General features: G+C 37.6%; 1 protein-coding gene across 1 annotated transcript in view; it reads left to right on the plus strand.

Annotated features, from left to right (window-relative positions):
- LOC100538898 (vitellogenin-1) overlaps positions 1-12969 on the plus strand; it is a 43547-nt gene extending 30578 nt beyond the window's left edge. The window contains exons 23-35 of the mRNA XM_085231855.1: positions 160-849; positions 933-989; positions 1802-2044; positions 3013-3219; positions 4125-4267; positions 4772-4910; positions 6099-6237; positions 6964-7150; positions 7559-7656; positions 7993-8087; positions 8193-8352; positions 9543-9704; positions 12691-12969. Of these exons, the coding sequence (XP_085087981.1) occupies positions 160-849; positions 933-989; positions 1802-2044; positions 3013-3219; positions 4125-4267; positions 4772-4910; positions 6099-6237; positions 6964-7150; positions 7559-7656; positions 7993-8087; positions 8193-8352; positions 9543-9704; positions 12691-12809 (2439 nt within the window). The 3' untranslated portion in view covers positions 12810-12969. The remainder of the gene's footprint in view (positions 1-159; positions 850-932; positions 990-1801; positions 2045-3012; positions 3220-4124; positions 4268-4771; positions 4911-6098; positions 6238-6963; positions 7151-7558; positions 7657-7992; positions 8088-8192; positions 8353-9542; positions 9705-12690) is intronic.
- The last annotated feature ends 2715 nt before the right edge of the window (positions 12970-15684 follow it).

The raw sequence follows: 15684 nt of genomic DNA on the forward strand, positions 1-15684 counted from the left end.
ATCTCAGGCTTACGTCTTGTCTTTTAAGGCAGCAGAGAAAATCATAGTTCTCTGTATCTATTTTACCTACAGCCTTCTGCAGGGACAGAGAAAAAAAAAAAATTGTTTTCTATTTCCAATGGTTTCTAATGGTTTTCATAATGGTTTCCAATTGACTAGGCAACAAGAAATTCCAGAAGCTCCTCATCCAGTGCCAGCAGCATCAGTGAGAGCACTGAGAGTTCAACAAGCACTCCCTCCAGCAGTGACTCTGACGACAGAGCATCACAAAGAGGCACCCAGATTAATCTGAAATCAAGGAAATCCAAAGCCAAAGAAAAGAAATTCTACCCATTTGGGGACAGCAGCAGCAGCAGCAGTAGTAGCAGCAGTAGTAGCAGCAGTAGTAGCAGCAGCAGTAGCAGCAGTAGTAGCAGCAGCAGTAGCAGCAGTAGCAGCAGTAGTAGTAGTAGCAGTAGCAGCAGTAGTAGCAGCAGCAGCAGCCGCAAAAGCAGTAGCAGAAGTAGCAAAACCAATAGTGGCAGCAGCAGTAGCAATAGCAAGGGCAGCAGCAGCAGTAGTAGCAAAGCATCTGGTACAAGGCAGAATGCTAAGAAGCAGTCCAAGACCACATCATTTCCACATGCCAGCGCGGCTGAAGGAGAAAGAAGTGTCCATGAGCAGAAACAGAAAACACAGAGTAGCAGCAGTAGCAGCAGAAGAGCCAGCAGCAACAGCAGGAGCACCAGCAGCAGCAGTGAAAGCTCTGGTGTTTCACATCACCAGTGGAAACAGGACAGACAAGCTGAGACTAAACGTGTCAAATCTCAGTTTAACAGTCACAGTAGTTACGACGTTTCTAATGAATGGGTAACATTTTTTAATGTTTTGACTTCTACTAGGAGGTGATCTTCACTGAGCTGTAGGTAATAGCTTCTTTTGGAATTTTGCAGGAAACATACCTGCCAAAAGTATACCGGCTCCGCTTCAGGTCTGCTCACACACACTGGGTAGGTGCCTAATTCAATTGCACATTGCTATGGTGGCTGGAGCTGATATGATCAAGCATATTGCTGGAAGGCTTTGGCTCGTTTCACTTGACCATTCCATATTGTCTAATAATATCACTCAGTACTGACAAAATAAAAATAATTATTACTAAAATACTAGCTATTGTACTGCATCCCTCTGTTGCAGCCCTAGCAACTTTTTGGTGAGGATACCTTTCAGCTAGATGCTGTACAATATTCAGCTTACAAAGACCATGAGAGAATTATAAAATATCAGGGCTTTCCTGTAGGATTAACTGCTTCCATATTTTTTTAGGGAGTTATAGTAGAAGGACAAAATCATTGGGTATCAGAAGCCGGGTTCAGTATGCATTAGTGCACAAGAGTATGTTAAAGTACATCTAAGGATGATAATGAAGTGAATTTCGTAGGTGTTACCTGCAAAGTTATTATGTATCCTGCTTATGAAAGAGAAAGCTGATCTGTAGTGTTTTTAATTAAATATAATATCTTTTTAAAGTATTTTCTAAATAATCACTTATGAAGTTCAAGTTTAGTTTTGCCTGTCATTAGAACTGGACAATACAATGTCACCATTTACAATCACTGTCTGCATGGCATTCCTGTTTGCAGAGAAGTACAGGTGGATATAAGGCACATCCCTACCCAATTTCATGTCTGCTTCGTGATAAAAGTCATATGCTGTCTATGTATAAGTTGCCTGGACAAGGAGGCTTATAGCTCTGATTTTGATGTCTACACTAAAATTAAAGGCCACGCCATAGCCTTTTTAACCTATTTGTGTTTCATAGCATTCAGGCCACAGAACGTCAAGCAGCTCATCATCATCATCTTCCTCTGAGTATGGAAGCAGCCATAGCAACAGCAGCAGCAGTGACAGCAGCAGCAGGAAAAGCCATATGAGCAGCTCCAGCAGCAGTAGCAGTAGCAGCAGTCACCATCATGGGGAAAAAGCTGCCCACAGCTCAAGGAGAAGCCCTGTGAGCAGAGGAGCCAGTGCTCATCACAGACATGAATCCAGCCTGACACACGAGGTAGTATCTCAGAAGTTGCAGACAGACTCTAATCAGTTGAGCCAGGCAGCACCAGGAAACAGTCAAGTTTGTAAACTGGAATGTAGAGTGCACTGAGGTTCATTTTCTCCCCGTAAAATGTTTTTTCCGAATTCCTTTCACCTTGGAATTTTGTTTCTTGATTTCTGTATTACATTGCCCTTCATTTCTAAAGGCATTAGGTGTATGTGAAAGCCTGGAGCAGAAAATGATTGAAGAAAATAAAGGGAAAGGGGATATAAATTAAAGGGAAAAAAAAAAAGTTATTTTTTCTTATGAAACTCCAGAGTCAAAAAAAAACTTAGAAGCTAGGTAAAAATGCGACTTAGAAGGACATAAGATTTATTTAAAGAATTAAAAATAAGCAAACAAACAAAAAAACCCATCAACTTAATTCCTCCTAGTTGTCATGAGTGCATGCTGAGTATAAATAAAATCATAATGCCTATGGTTATTGCTGATTTAGGAAATTTGAAGTCTCATTAGGCAGTGATCATTCTTATCTTTAATACATGCTTGATATTCTGGAACTGTACTGCAAATGCAGAAAATGTCTATGGGAACTCTGCCACTACAAAGAATTTCAGAATAATTTGTTTGATAGTAGAATACACTGTGAATGTGTATAACTCTATGAAGGTATCCAGTATGTATGTAGGCGGCTATTCTGAATATCAAAATAATGCACAAAATCTTAAGTGTAAAAAGACAGTATAGAAGAGTCTTGGATCCTGTATGAAAAAAATCACATCCTTGAAAATTTCTCATTAATGAAATGACTAGGACTGAAACCAAAATTATTTTTAATTATTGGAGATAAAGATAAAATGTACTAAACTGCTGAAGGGTGAAGGATCCTACTTGCTGTAAGCATACTTAAACCGGACTGTAGGCTCTCCAGTGAATACACTAAAATACTTAAGCACAGATGGTTGGGGGTTGTTTTTCAGCGCAACTTCCTGGGAGACGTAATTCCACCTGGCATTACAATTGTGGCACAGGCAGTAAGAAGTGACAACAGAAATCAAGGTTATCAAGCTACAGCATATGTTCGTTCCGATGCTGCCAAAGTTGATGTGCAACTAGTTGTGGTTCAGCTGGCTGAAACCAATTGGAAAGCATGTGCTGATGCTGTAATACTGCCTCTGAAAGCACAGGTAAGTACACAGGCAGCTTTGCCAAGTGAGACATCTAAAAGGCCCACAGTTTTTTAAATAAGCACAGTGCACCTGCTGATTAGAAAGTCCAAACAGGGAATACATCAGTATTTTGAAATGTGCTCCAATTTTAGTAAAAAATCAGGAAATGTTCATAGATGTCACTCTCCTTTTGAATTAAAACAAAAACAAACACAAAATAAAAACCACTTCAAAATCTGACTCCCCCCAAAATTTTTATCTTCAAGATGCATGAAAATGTTATTTATAGAAGTATTTTAAAAGTTTGAAAATATTTCTGTCTACTTATTATTTCTCATTCAATACAAGTTTACTTTTCTGGAAATCAAACTGTTTTTCTCTTTGTAACTCATTTCATAAGATAATTACTCAAAGACATTTGAAACATTCTATTTCTTGGGATTTATATGTGATAGCAGAAAAATTAGGGTTAGATAATTGGTTGACACCTGAGAAAACACAGATGAAATTACAGGTCTTTTCTTTTTTCACTCCATCCTGTCTTGTGCTTCCAGTGCACCTATAAAGGAAAAAAGTCTTTGGATAACAATTTACAAACTTCTATATTTTGCAGCAGCAGTTAAGTAACTCACCCTGTCATTTCAGCATTCAAAATGTAGAGGTTAAATACAGGAAGACTAATAGACATTTTAGTCCAATCTTCTTCTAGAACAAAATGTATACTGATTATTAGCTTACCAAGTTTAAGGAAATCTCAGGAAATTACAGCAAACTGTAGCCTATCTAGGAGTGAAAGAAAGATGTGGAAACATATAAGATCAATGTGAAATTTCAGGAAAGAAGAAAAATTTATATTTTGAAATCATTAATGATGTTTCTGCAATTCTTTTCTGAAATCTGGGTGTCTTTTCCTGTCTGTAAAGGCTAGAATGAGATGGGGCAAGGAGTGCCGAGACTACAGGATAGCAGCCTTGGCTACCACAGGCCAACTGGCAAGGAAGCCAGCCATGCAGCTGAAGGTGCAATGGGGAAATGTTCCTTCCTGGATAAAAAAGACAAGCACAGTGTACGTAATTTGTTCTTTCCTAAACTGCTGCATTACCTTTTATACATTAGTTGGCATTCTAAATGCACTGAAAGAACTAGATGATTTTTTGAGCACAGATATTTTTCGAGAAAACACAAGTTCAGGGGCACAACAGTATTCTTTGAACATCTTCTAGTTCCCCCACGTGTTTCATCCTCCAAATATTTAAAATTTGACATGCTTAATTTCATTTCCCTTATTAAATGATTAGATATTTGAGTTCAAAATGCCTTTTTCTTTTGAAATGTCCTTCTATTCAGTATTTACAAAAAAAAAAAAAAAAAACCCACAGCTGTTAAAATGATAAAAATAAAAACAATGTGTTTCCTTAGGATAAAATCCACCATTTAGTTTTACCCAAAGCACTTTGACTTCAGTTTTCCCTTTTCTTCCTCCGATTTTTCAGAAATGCCAGCAATCTTCACCCTCCAATATCTGTCTTTGCTCATGGAGCTGACTTTGTCACATCTTATTTATCTCTAGATTCATGCAGTACGTTCCTGGTATGGCACTTGTGTTGGGCTTCTCAGAGGCACATCAGAGAAATCCATCTCGTGAACTTATTGTACGGGCAGCTGCAACATCTCCACGAACAATTGATACAGTAATTAAAGTTCCTGGGGTATGTGTCAATTTTATTTTCATTTTCCTTACAATGAATGGATTTTCAACTTATTTGTTTTGATACTTACATATTAAAAAAATAAAAATTAATCATATGTTTTTAGAGGAGCTGTTATATACCTGATAACAAAAGTATTGAAATATGCAGTCTTTGATTTTGTACTGCCTTGGTGAAATAAACAAGCAAAAGTAGAAAACTCTATAGCGACATACTTTATTTCCATACTGAGAACAGTGGCTAGGCCCAGACTGCGTCAAATATGACTGTTTTACACTTACAGCTTTTTTTTATCCTATGTGACAATTTTGTGAAATGTATATGGGCCTGAGAGCAGATAACAGAGACCTTCAGAACATCTTGCACACTGCAGCAGCCAAGTGCAGCATCTAATTATGTTTGTTCTTCAGTCCCACAGGTGCAGTTGACCACACTCTGTGAGATAGGTCTGAGCAAGTTATGACACAGATAATTCTGTGGCTTTAACTCAGCTTTAACTAAACCGAAGCAGTTAGTTGCACTCTCAGAGCAGATTGCACAGGCTGGATCTGCAGAATCCTACTGATTAATTGGTCCTTGTCCACCAAATCTCTGTGCACTGCTTTGAAAGTTTCCCCCTATGGATCAGTGGTAAATTAATAACAGCTCGCTATTCATAAACAGAGAAATTAGTGTATCTTTAACCTTCTGTTGTGCTTCAAAATTGCAGGATCTTTATTACATGATAATGAAGAAGTAGGAACATTAGGCACTAAGTTGATGCTCTTGGTAAATGTCTTTTGTATCTACAAAAGTAAGAAATCTTACCATCATGGCACATCGTGCTATTTTTCAGCCTTTAATAGATGATGTTCACTTTGCCAAACACATCCATCAGATTAGTTACTTAAATTTTTAAATAGTTTTTTTTCAAATTTGCATAATTATCGTTTAAACTTCATCTACATAGGTTACTTTCTAATGTTCTTAACAATTTCTCATAGAAGTCAGGAATTGAGCCTAGAAGAGAGAGTGATTGCTAAGAAAAACCTGAGATTTGGGCAGATCCTAGAGAGACTAACACAACTACAGTTGTGTATCTTCGAGATATTTTTCGAGGATATCTTTTTTGTTTGTCTCTTTGCAGTGATATCACAAGCAATATGGCTCAATATATCTTAATGTTTTTTTTCATTTCTACTTTTTCAGATAACACTTTACTATCAGGGACTCCGAGTGCCATTCACTTTGCCCTTAGGGCCATCATCTTCATCATATGAGACTAGAGATATCACTGCCTGGAATTTCCTTCCTGAAATAGCTTCACAAATAGCACAAGAAGATCAATGTAAGTACTACTTATATGATTGTCTCATGAGGAAGCAATGTTTGTAGATCCATCCTCTGAGACAACTGGGACTTGCCTTTCCCCATATTGTTCTTCTAGAGGGAAGCCTAGTGTCTGCAACTCTTGCTTTCTCAGCAGTTCATTTTATCACTTACTTACATTTACTAGCAGGTGGATGAAGAGACTTTAAACTGACATAAATCTTCAGAGTTCAGGAATCATTCCTATCTGCAAGCTGTAGAGATCATCTTTTGCCCCTTCTAAGAAGGTGCCATCTCTGTGTTGAGAGGTATCATCTGACAGGTGTAAGACAAATAATTAATTTTCTGCCATGTTTATTATTTTATTTCAAAAAAAAAAAAATCATATGAGTTTTAAGTCATTGGTGTCTAACACTTCTGTTAGGAAATGTGAACTAGTTTCTGTAATGGTTACTACTTTTAGCTTCTGGAGACGTTAGTAAGTTTTAGTCACTATACTGTCTTGAGTTTTGCTTTTAGCATGTCATCAAAGTGAATACAAATATAGTCTACATCTGTTAGCAATTCGGCAGTGATATCCTATTCTTAGAGACTGGCAGCATCAAAAGATTTTGCCAAGGAGATGTTGAAGTTCTTTTTCTGTTTGCTGTGTAGTCCAGTCTCACAGAAGTAGTCTTCAGTGCTCTGCAGCAACACACCATGCCATTATTACATCCACCATTTCTTTTCTGGTTTTGTTTTGCAGCCACATGTGAAGTCAGCGAAGGAGATTTCAAAACATTCGATCGCATGAGCTTTACATGTTCTTTCAATAAAAGCTGCAATGTGATAGTGGCCCAAGACTGTACCGAACATCCAAAATTCATTGTTACTACAAGAAAAGTTGATCACCAGTCTTTGACAAGAGAGGTTCACATAAATACAAGTTCAGTGTAAGTGTGGTTTATTCTGAAGGCTCAATAATTAGATACAAAACTTCAGGGAGTTAGTCTGGGAAGGGAGACGTCTACTTTGGGTACAACTAGTTTACAGTCATATGTTTGAGGATTTACAGACTTCTCATCTGACAGTCTTTGTTTTCATTTTCCTCATATTCAGTGTTGCAGTCAGTATCTTATAACCTGCTCCATAAGTTCCCCACATTGTCTTTTCTTCAGAGGTTGAATACCAGCATCCAAAGTTCCAATATATTCTGCATTTTGTACTGAGAACAGCTCAGTCTCTCATTCACAATCCAAATGTTCAAATTAGCTCTCTGCTAGCTTTGGCCACAAATATCTCTACCTTACATTTTAAATTAACTACTAGTTACTTATTTTTTTTTCCTTTTTTTGCTATAGGAACATCACAATCTGTCCTGCAGCAGATTCATCTCTGCTCGTGACATGCAATAAAGAATCAGTACTATCAGGCAGTGAAGTTTCTGAGTATGAAAAAGGTGAGCTTTCTAGGACTGATTCAGAAACCAAGTATCTTCAAGACTATTTTTTATAAGCTTCACAGAAACATTGCAATGTTAAGAAATGTCATTTTCATTTCACGATTTAATAGACTGGATACAAAAGTAAGTTCCAACTATAGGAAACCACAGTAGAACGTTTTCACAAATGAATTGAATGTTTCTTCTCTTTTTGAGGTCTTCACAAAACAAAACATCAACAATTCCAAACCTTCTGATATAGCAGAACAGTGGTAATTGTGAAGGAAAATGATGTACATTATGCTACTTACTTTCTCCATTACTTTAAAATTACGATTAACTATCTTTTTACAGACAATATTAAAATTTATAAAAATGGAACACGAGTTATTGTGGAAGCACCAACACATGGACTGAAGAATGTGGATTTTGATGGTGAGATCCTTAAGGTATGGTGCTTTCTTTCAAAATTACTGCCTTCCATCTGTTTAGTGCCTTGGCAATATAACAGATCATCACTTCAATATTCACTAAAAGGATGCACTGTTTTACAGGTCACTGTTACTTCATGGATGAGAGGAAAGACCTGTGGAATCTGTGGAAATAATGACAGGGAAAAGCACAATGAACTCCTAATGCCAAATCATAAGCAAGCACACAGCTGTTCCGCTTTTGTTCATTCATGGGTATTGCTAGAAGAAACCTGCTCTGGTGGTGAGTAGATCTGAAAACAGTTTATGCTTGGAGAGAATACAATTTCAGATTTCCTCTGCCAGTAGCTGGAAAGATTTTTTTCTTTTAAAAGCAGTACTTTACTTAAAATGACAATAGCAGTATATATACATTTTAACTTCATTAACCACTGACTTTTTAAAATACTGCCTGTGAACACAGAGATTATACAGTACTGCAAGTCTTTGTCTCGTGCAGTTCAATGTTAAATAATTGATTCTAACATAATTTCTTACACTGAATAGCTTATTTCTTTGAGAGGCAGACTCAGACCTAAACTGACCTAACTGAAGTCAGTTTGATTTTTACTGCTAAGACAAAGCAGTTGTAGCTGCTGTCTGTAGGCTTAATTTAATGAAACATTGCATACTATGAGTGTAGTAGGTCAAATTTGAAGTATATGCAAATTTTCAGAGTGCAGGAAATTTGTTTTTGTTCTGCATCATCTGAGGGTGCGATTTCAGGGAAATATTTAGAAATACAACTAAGGTAAAAGTTTCTTCTCACATGGAGCTGGAAGAATAACGATGGTCTCCTGTAACATCAATACAGTTTTGTTTTGTACATCTCCTTTTACCTTGGACCTGAGACAACTTTATTGAAGTTAATGGCTGCTTTCTCCTTGACTTCAGTGGCAGCAGACTTGTACTTATCTGTATGTCAGGAAGCAGAGTCATAGCTGGGATCCTGTTAAGTTACATTATACCTTTCTAGTGAGATAATTACAGCATTATAAAAAACATCCAATACAAAAATTATCCTTGATGTTATTATATAAATGCTGCCTTTTTTTTTTTCCTATCCATTCACTACAGTTGACATTTTTCCTAATGCAATGAAGTAGCCATTGTGCCTGCAGTATCTATTCTTAATAGCTTCCAGATATGAGAGGTTATTTTCTGTGTATTATATAGTTTTAAAAAACTGGGTATACACAGTTCCATTTGGGTTATATTGTGCAATTAGATTTTAAATATAGCTCCCCTTACAGAATCTTTCTTCAGTCCCCCACCTTATTATCATCCTATCTCGATAACCTTGCTACTGTGAAAATGGTTTGTCAGGGACCTGTGTTTTAATAAAAGCTGAAGAGAAAATATGGACCTTTATTATTGCAAGGATCGATTGGGATTTATTTCTACAATTTTAACTACCTTTCCTTTTCCTCTTAGGGTGCAAACTGCAGCGCAGTTATGTGAAGCTGAATCGAAATCCTACTATTGATGGAGAGGAATCTACATGCTATTCTGTTGACCCAGTACTGAAATGTATGAAAGACTGTACTCCAATCAAAAAAACTTCCGTTAAGGTTGGCTTCCACTGTTTCCCAAAAGGTAAGATATTTTTCTTTCTGTGTCACATACTGTAGGATCTCTGTCAGAGCACTTGAAAGAACAAAACACAGCACAGCCACACACACAACTGCATGGCTCCAGCTTCTCTCTGAGCTGCTGTTTTAATCCCATTAGTATTTGCTATATAAACACTGACAGCACTAGCTACCTAAGAGCTAGTTTAGATGATGGCAGGTAGTGTCATCTGAGAAAAACATCTGAGGTGGTAAAAGGGGTAGAAGAGATCAATAGAATTTTTTTCCACGTTTTCAGGATCTCCATAAAGTCATGATAAACAACAGTAAGTCCTTTTATGCACATTACAGCCTGCAATTTTGTGTAGGCCAGGGCAAGCAAGGCAATTGAAAGTCAGTCAAGTAGTGTGACATGACTGCTGTGATTAGGCTGCCATGCTACGCCACTATGCAATACATCAGCAAAAAAAAACACGTTGCTGAAATGTTCCCTAGATTGCTCCAAAAATTGGTTTGTTTTTCAAAGGTATTTTATACACACAAACTTGTACTCAAGATTTTTAAAAATACTGAGTCTTTTTCTCCTTTCACTTATACAGATTTGCCATGAATGTACTGCATGATTGCAAAACGCAGCAATACAGTACAGTCATACAAGTTTGAGAGGAGAATCCAGGCTTGAATCTGTAGATATTTCTAGTACATTCCTTCCTAAATCTTTTTAATGGATCACTCAGTACACAGATCCCATAGGAGGAAACCACCACTTGAGAATATCTGCTAAATTGATCTGTTCTCCATGCTAACCATTATTAGCCAAAGCCACGGCTGGGATAATGCAGTGTAGTTTCTCTGAAACCAATGAATTTCTATATTGAGTAATACTAGAAAGAAACACTATTATATTTCTGATTTAAAACATCTATCCAGAACTTTGCACTTTTTGCTCATGTTATTAATATCTTCCGTGTGCTGAATCAAGCACCAAAAGCAATGAGCATGTTTCTATAACAGTCAACGTTCTACGAGTCTATTTAACAGGTACTTCAGATAAAGTGCTAATAGTTTTCTGACAACTTCCTGAGAAGTGAATAGATGCATCCTTTTATGAAAAGAACACACTCTCAATGACAGCAACAACAACAACAACAACAAAAAAAACTCTTCCCAAACCTTGTCATATCCATGCTTCACAGATTTCTTTTGTGCATCCAAGTCTATATCTCTGAAATGTCATCACCCCAGGCCACTCACTGCCTCAGAATATTAGGCTGTAATAAAGCTGTCTCATTTCCTCATAAAAATGTGTTTAAAAAAAGGAAAATCAGGAAGAAAAAAAGAAAAAAAAGGTATGTTAGTTGTCACAGCCAGGGCTATTTTTACAGCACCTGCAGACTTCTCTGGTTCATTTACTGAACCAGAGTCTGGGAAGTATGCTAACAGCACTCCCAATCTAGGACCTTATTTTATCTATCTGGAAGAGGAGAAGGAAAGAAAGGAGGAAGGAAAATAGTTGTCATGTGAACTTTTTTAAACCACGGTGATTGTTTTTCCTTAAGCAAGAGATCAGAAGAAATACAAGGCCAAACCTTGAAAGCTGGTCTTTTTCTTTCTTTGTTCAGTGATTTGGAGAAGAGGCATAAATAAAATCCCCATCTTTCCCAAGCAGTGAACATGAATTTGCATGCACAGAACAAAAACTTTTCCTCAGCTCTTTGTATGAGAACTCAGACTTGATAATCTACTGTCCCAAAAGACAAGGATCTTACTGTCACCAGTAAGGAAAGGACAAAATGAAGTTTAAGGCTACAGAATAGCCCATTGTCCTCATATCCATGAACTTATAGTCTTAGGATCTTGACTGCAGCAGACTTTATACCTAGCTTTAGTCCATATGCCAGTTTACATGCCAAACATGCCACCAGTCCTATCCAAGTGGATGATAGCTTTCAGCCACAATCCAGTTTGCCCAGGGAATTATTTCCTACGTGGATATCAATATGGATAGACCCACAGCTTACCTTCATGCATAATAAGAACTAATGCTTATAAAAAACAGAACTCAGACTTCTACAGCATATTTCACAGCTTAAAAATATGATGTTCTTTTAAAAAAGCATCTCAGGCACCTTTCTGGGAAATATTCGGCATCAAAATAATTATGAAAAAAATAACTGTGCTTCAAGTTGGCCAGTAATTCAGCCAAGGAGAGTGCCAGCATTTCAACAGATAAGCGACCAATATAGCCCAAACACAGCAGTCTCCAGCTTTTCCTGTGATGAAGGATGGCATGTTTTAAATGTCTTGTCCAACTGAGGAATAAAAAAAAAAATTGGAAGTAAAACTATGAAAGCCTTACCCATTCTCATTATGCAAACTTAATCTAAATGGATGTCCTAATATTCTTCCAGATGCAACGATAAACCTTCAACTATCTAAGAATATTTATTGGGGGGGATGAGTATTATTATTCCATTTAGATTATTTCAGCATTAAGGGATATGGCTTATTCAAGCTGTTGATAAAGCAGTGTGGTAAGGTTAATACTGCAACTGACAATGCTCTGTCAGATTTCACAATATATGGGAAACTTTAATTAGAAGTTTATGAACCTCTGAAAATTATCCAAAGGGCTTATCCTTCAGGATGAACTTCGACAAATAGTCAGCTGAAATATGCAGTGGTACGCAGCAATAACATTAAAAGAGATTGCTGAGCAGGACATGGTGGTCTTACATTGAAAGTGGCTACCTCCAGCACTTTTACTGGCTCCTGCCTGTTGTCATTGCGCTTCATGAAATATTATTCATTTGGGTTTTAGGGAATTATTATAGTAATTGTATCATGGATGAAAATCCTGCTCCAAGTAAATGAGTCAGTAAGATGTCAGTTGCAGGGGCAGGATTTCTTTCTTTCCTTGATGAGGGAGTTGGCAGCCATCAAAACAGGAGTTCCTTGAAATGTATTAATTTGCTTGATGTTCGTTAACAATAGCTTCTCTCTTCTGACAGACACTGCTGTAAGCCTGTTGGAATGGCAGAGAAGCAGTGATAAGAAATCTGCATCTGAGGATGTTGTGGAGTCTGTGGATTCTGACATTGATTGTACCTGCACTGGTGACTGTAGTTAAGCTAAATTCTTTAGTGTTGTGCTATAGACACACTACAGAAATAATTGAATAGCTGGACAGATAAGAAGGAATGTGATAGCTGTAATAAAATACTAAGTAATGTGCTTGAAGAAAGTAAGATTTCTCTATTGCATCCAAAGTCAAATGTATTATGTACAGTCTGCACAGCTTAATAAATATGTCGTTCATTAAATAAGTATTCATGTGGTCTCCCTCTTTATTTTTCCCTATCAACAAAACAATCAGACCAACTATAATAGTATCCAGAAATTCTGCTTCTTTTTATCTGAAATATAATTATAACAGTCCTCTCTTAAAATTATGTTCACTAGGTGATGAAAGGAAAACATGATTACAGCTACTGTTAACATTCCATTGTGTAAAGAATTTCATATTTAGCATACTAAAGACACAGTAAGCATTTGTTTTCTTTTATGTTTTTCTGGTAAAGAGAAAAGTCTGTTCCTGGAACCATTCTGCAAAAAATACATTTTACTCCCAGCAAGACCATTAGCCTTAGTACATTCTACAAAGGAATGAATTGGACTGCTAGACTCCCACTGTAGCTTTCCAGAGAGCTATAGTGTGTGACATAGTCCTCATTTTGATTTAAATTTCAATGGATGTGCTGTTACTTCGTGAGCTCTAAGTATGAATAGGATTTTTTTTTTTTTGGTTTACCATTTTTATTGTACGTCTATGAAAATGATGCCTTCAAAAACTTCAGAGAACAATAATATATCCAAATACTCCAAAAAATAATATATAGAAATTTGTAAGATCAATGGCATCATAAAACTAAAATAAAGGAGGAAAGTCAGACTGTGTTTAACCAGTAGATTATCAATCTGCTAGCTTTCACTAGGCCTACACAGAAACGCAATTCCCTCCCACCCCAGGGGAGCAGGATTAGGTAGCATCTCCACACCTCACGCGATGGCACAATATTCCTTCCCCTGTAGAGGAATCAGCCATGCAGTGAGCTGTGAGATGTGCTCCATAGCAGGCAACAGCAGCCACCAGCCACGTGCCTTAGTATGAGCAAGGCAGTGTTGAACCCAAATGCTGCCAGGAAACTGTCATTAAAGAAAATACTTCTCTTTCTAAGTATAAACTGAGCTATCAGAAAGAGGAGAACTGAAGACTAAATAGTTGAACAGTTACAGAATAACATTTCTCAAGGCTTTTTGTTCAAAATCATAAACACAAGTAACATAAGGTATTCTTACTTTCTCTCACTAGCTTGAAACTAACTTGGAATTAGATAAGATCCACTCTTCCTCAGTGCACTGCACCTCCTTGACTACTTAATGAAGAAAATAAGCTATTATGAGTTGTCCAAGCCCAGAGCCCCATGGGCTGAGCTCTGACACAGGGTGAATGCTCTATGGCAATCTGTTTGCCTCAGCAGTTCTCATCTCTTTGGAGAAGAGAGAGCAGAGCAGGACTACAGTATGCACAGAAGGGTTACACCAGTCCCTTCACACAGACTTTACTTAATCTGTTATATTTTAGAACCTTCATATGTACTGACCCTTCAGTCAGATAGCCGTACTCTACTAAACAGCATTTTGTTGTTTTTTTTGCTCAAGGATGTTTAAACTCAGGCCAGTAACATGTATTTTTACAGTGTTTTCATTTGTAATAAAGCATTCATAAATTTCCTGTGCAAAAGCTGTGTTTTGCTAACTCACGAGAAACACTACACTCCAGAAAAGGCAGCTGCAAACAAGAGGGGAGATGATGCATTCCAACTTCCCTTTAGAATCACACTAATATTGCACCTGGAGAGCCCTTTTCTTCCTGTCATTGTTTTCACTGTGGCTTATGGGAGATCTGCCATTGACTTTCATAGGATCAGACTGTAGTCTGTCATCTTTAATCCAATACTTTTCCCTTTAATCTGCTTGTTTATACAAGAGAAACTTTTGCCAGTCAACCGCTCCAGATAAGTCAAAGGTAGTGAAGAAATGCAGTGAGGGAAGAAAAAAGGAACTTTCATGCTCAATAAGTAGAATAGGAATTTAGTAGCAGCAAAGAGCCATTAGTACGAGAAGTAATTCTGCTCACTGTAAAACACAGAGGCATGACACTAATTAACTATGATCAAACTGGAATGTACAGTACAACAAATACAAGCAGCTCGTAAAGTCAAATGTCTTCTCTCAGAAATTATTTACAAATTGTTAAAATCACTGGAAAAAAACTTCATCAGAGAGACTGATCAGTGGTTTTACATTAGCTTCTCCACACAATGATGATATACAATAACAATACACCCTGTACAGCGTTAAAAGCTGCAGCATGCCATGTCACGCCTGTCTCTGGTGAAACACCACTTTAGGTCCTGCTCCAATACAAAGGCCGCTCTAGCAACCCAGCCCCTAAAAGAGCAAATTCATTTCTCTTAATGGCAAAAAAAAGGTGACCCGCTCATGGTACACACCCCACACGTCTTTCCCCCAGGAGAAGCTACTCTGCTCACACTGGCTTTGCTTTTTAAACAAAGCTCCCACCAGCAGGATGCTGTCTGTGATGGCTTGAGCCCAGCAATCCTAAAGAAATGCTTAGTTCACGTACTGTCCAAGATGCAAGGAAGAAAAGACAAACATGTCCCTCTACAGCAGAACACGAGCAGTGAATTCACAATCCATCTCCTTACTAACACAGCCAGGGCTTGGGAGTAGGCCCAGCCCAAGAAAGCCCAAGCACACACCTTTGCCTAGTGTTCAGGCCATGCGGTAGACACAGCTCTTCTTGCTTCCATCACCAAGGAGCAGCTTTCTTCTCTGTCCCATTCCAATTTGTTGGTGCCCTCTTGCTGAGGCAAATGGATACCTGTGTCTGACTCCATTGATTGTTCCAGTTATAAAAC

Source organism: Meleagris gallopavo, chromosome 10 (assembly GCF_905368555.1).
Source record: "Meleagris gallopavo chromosome 10, MGAL_WU_HG_1.1, whole genome shotgun sequence".
Taxonomy (NCBI): Eukaryota; Metazoa; Chordata; class Aves; order Galliformes; family Phasianidae; genus Meleagris; species Meleagris gallopavo.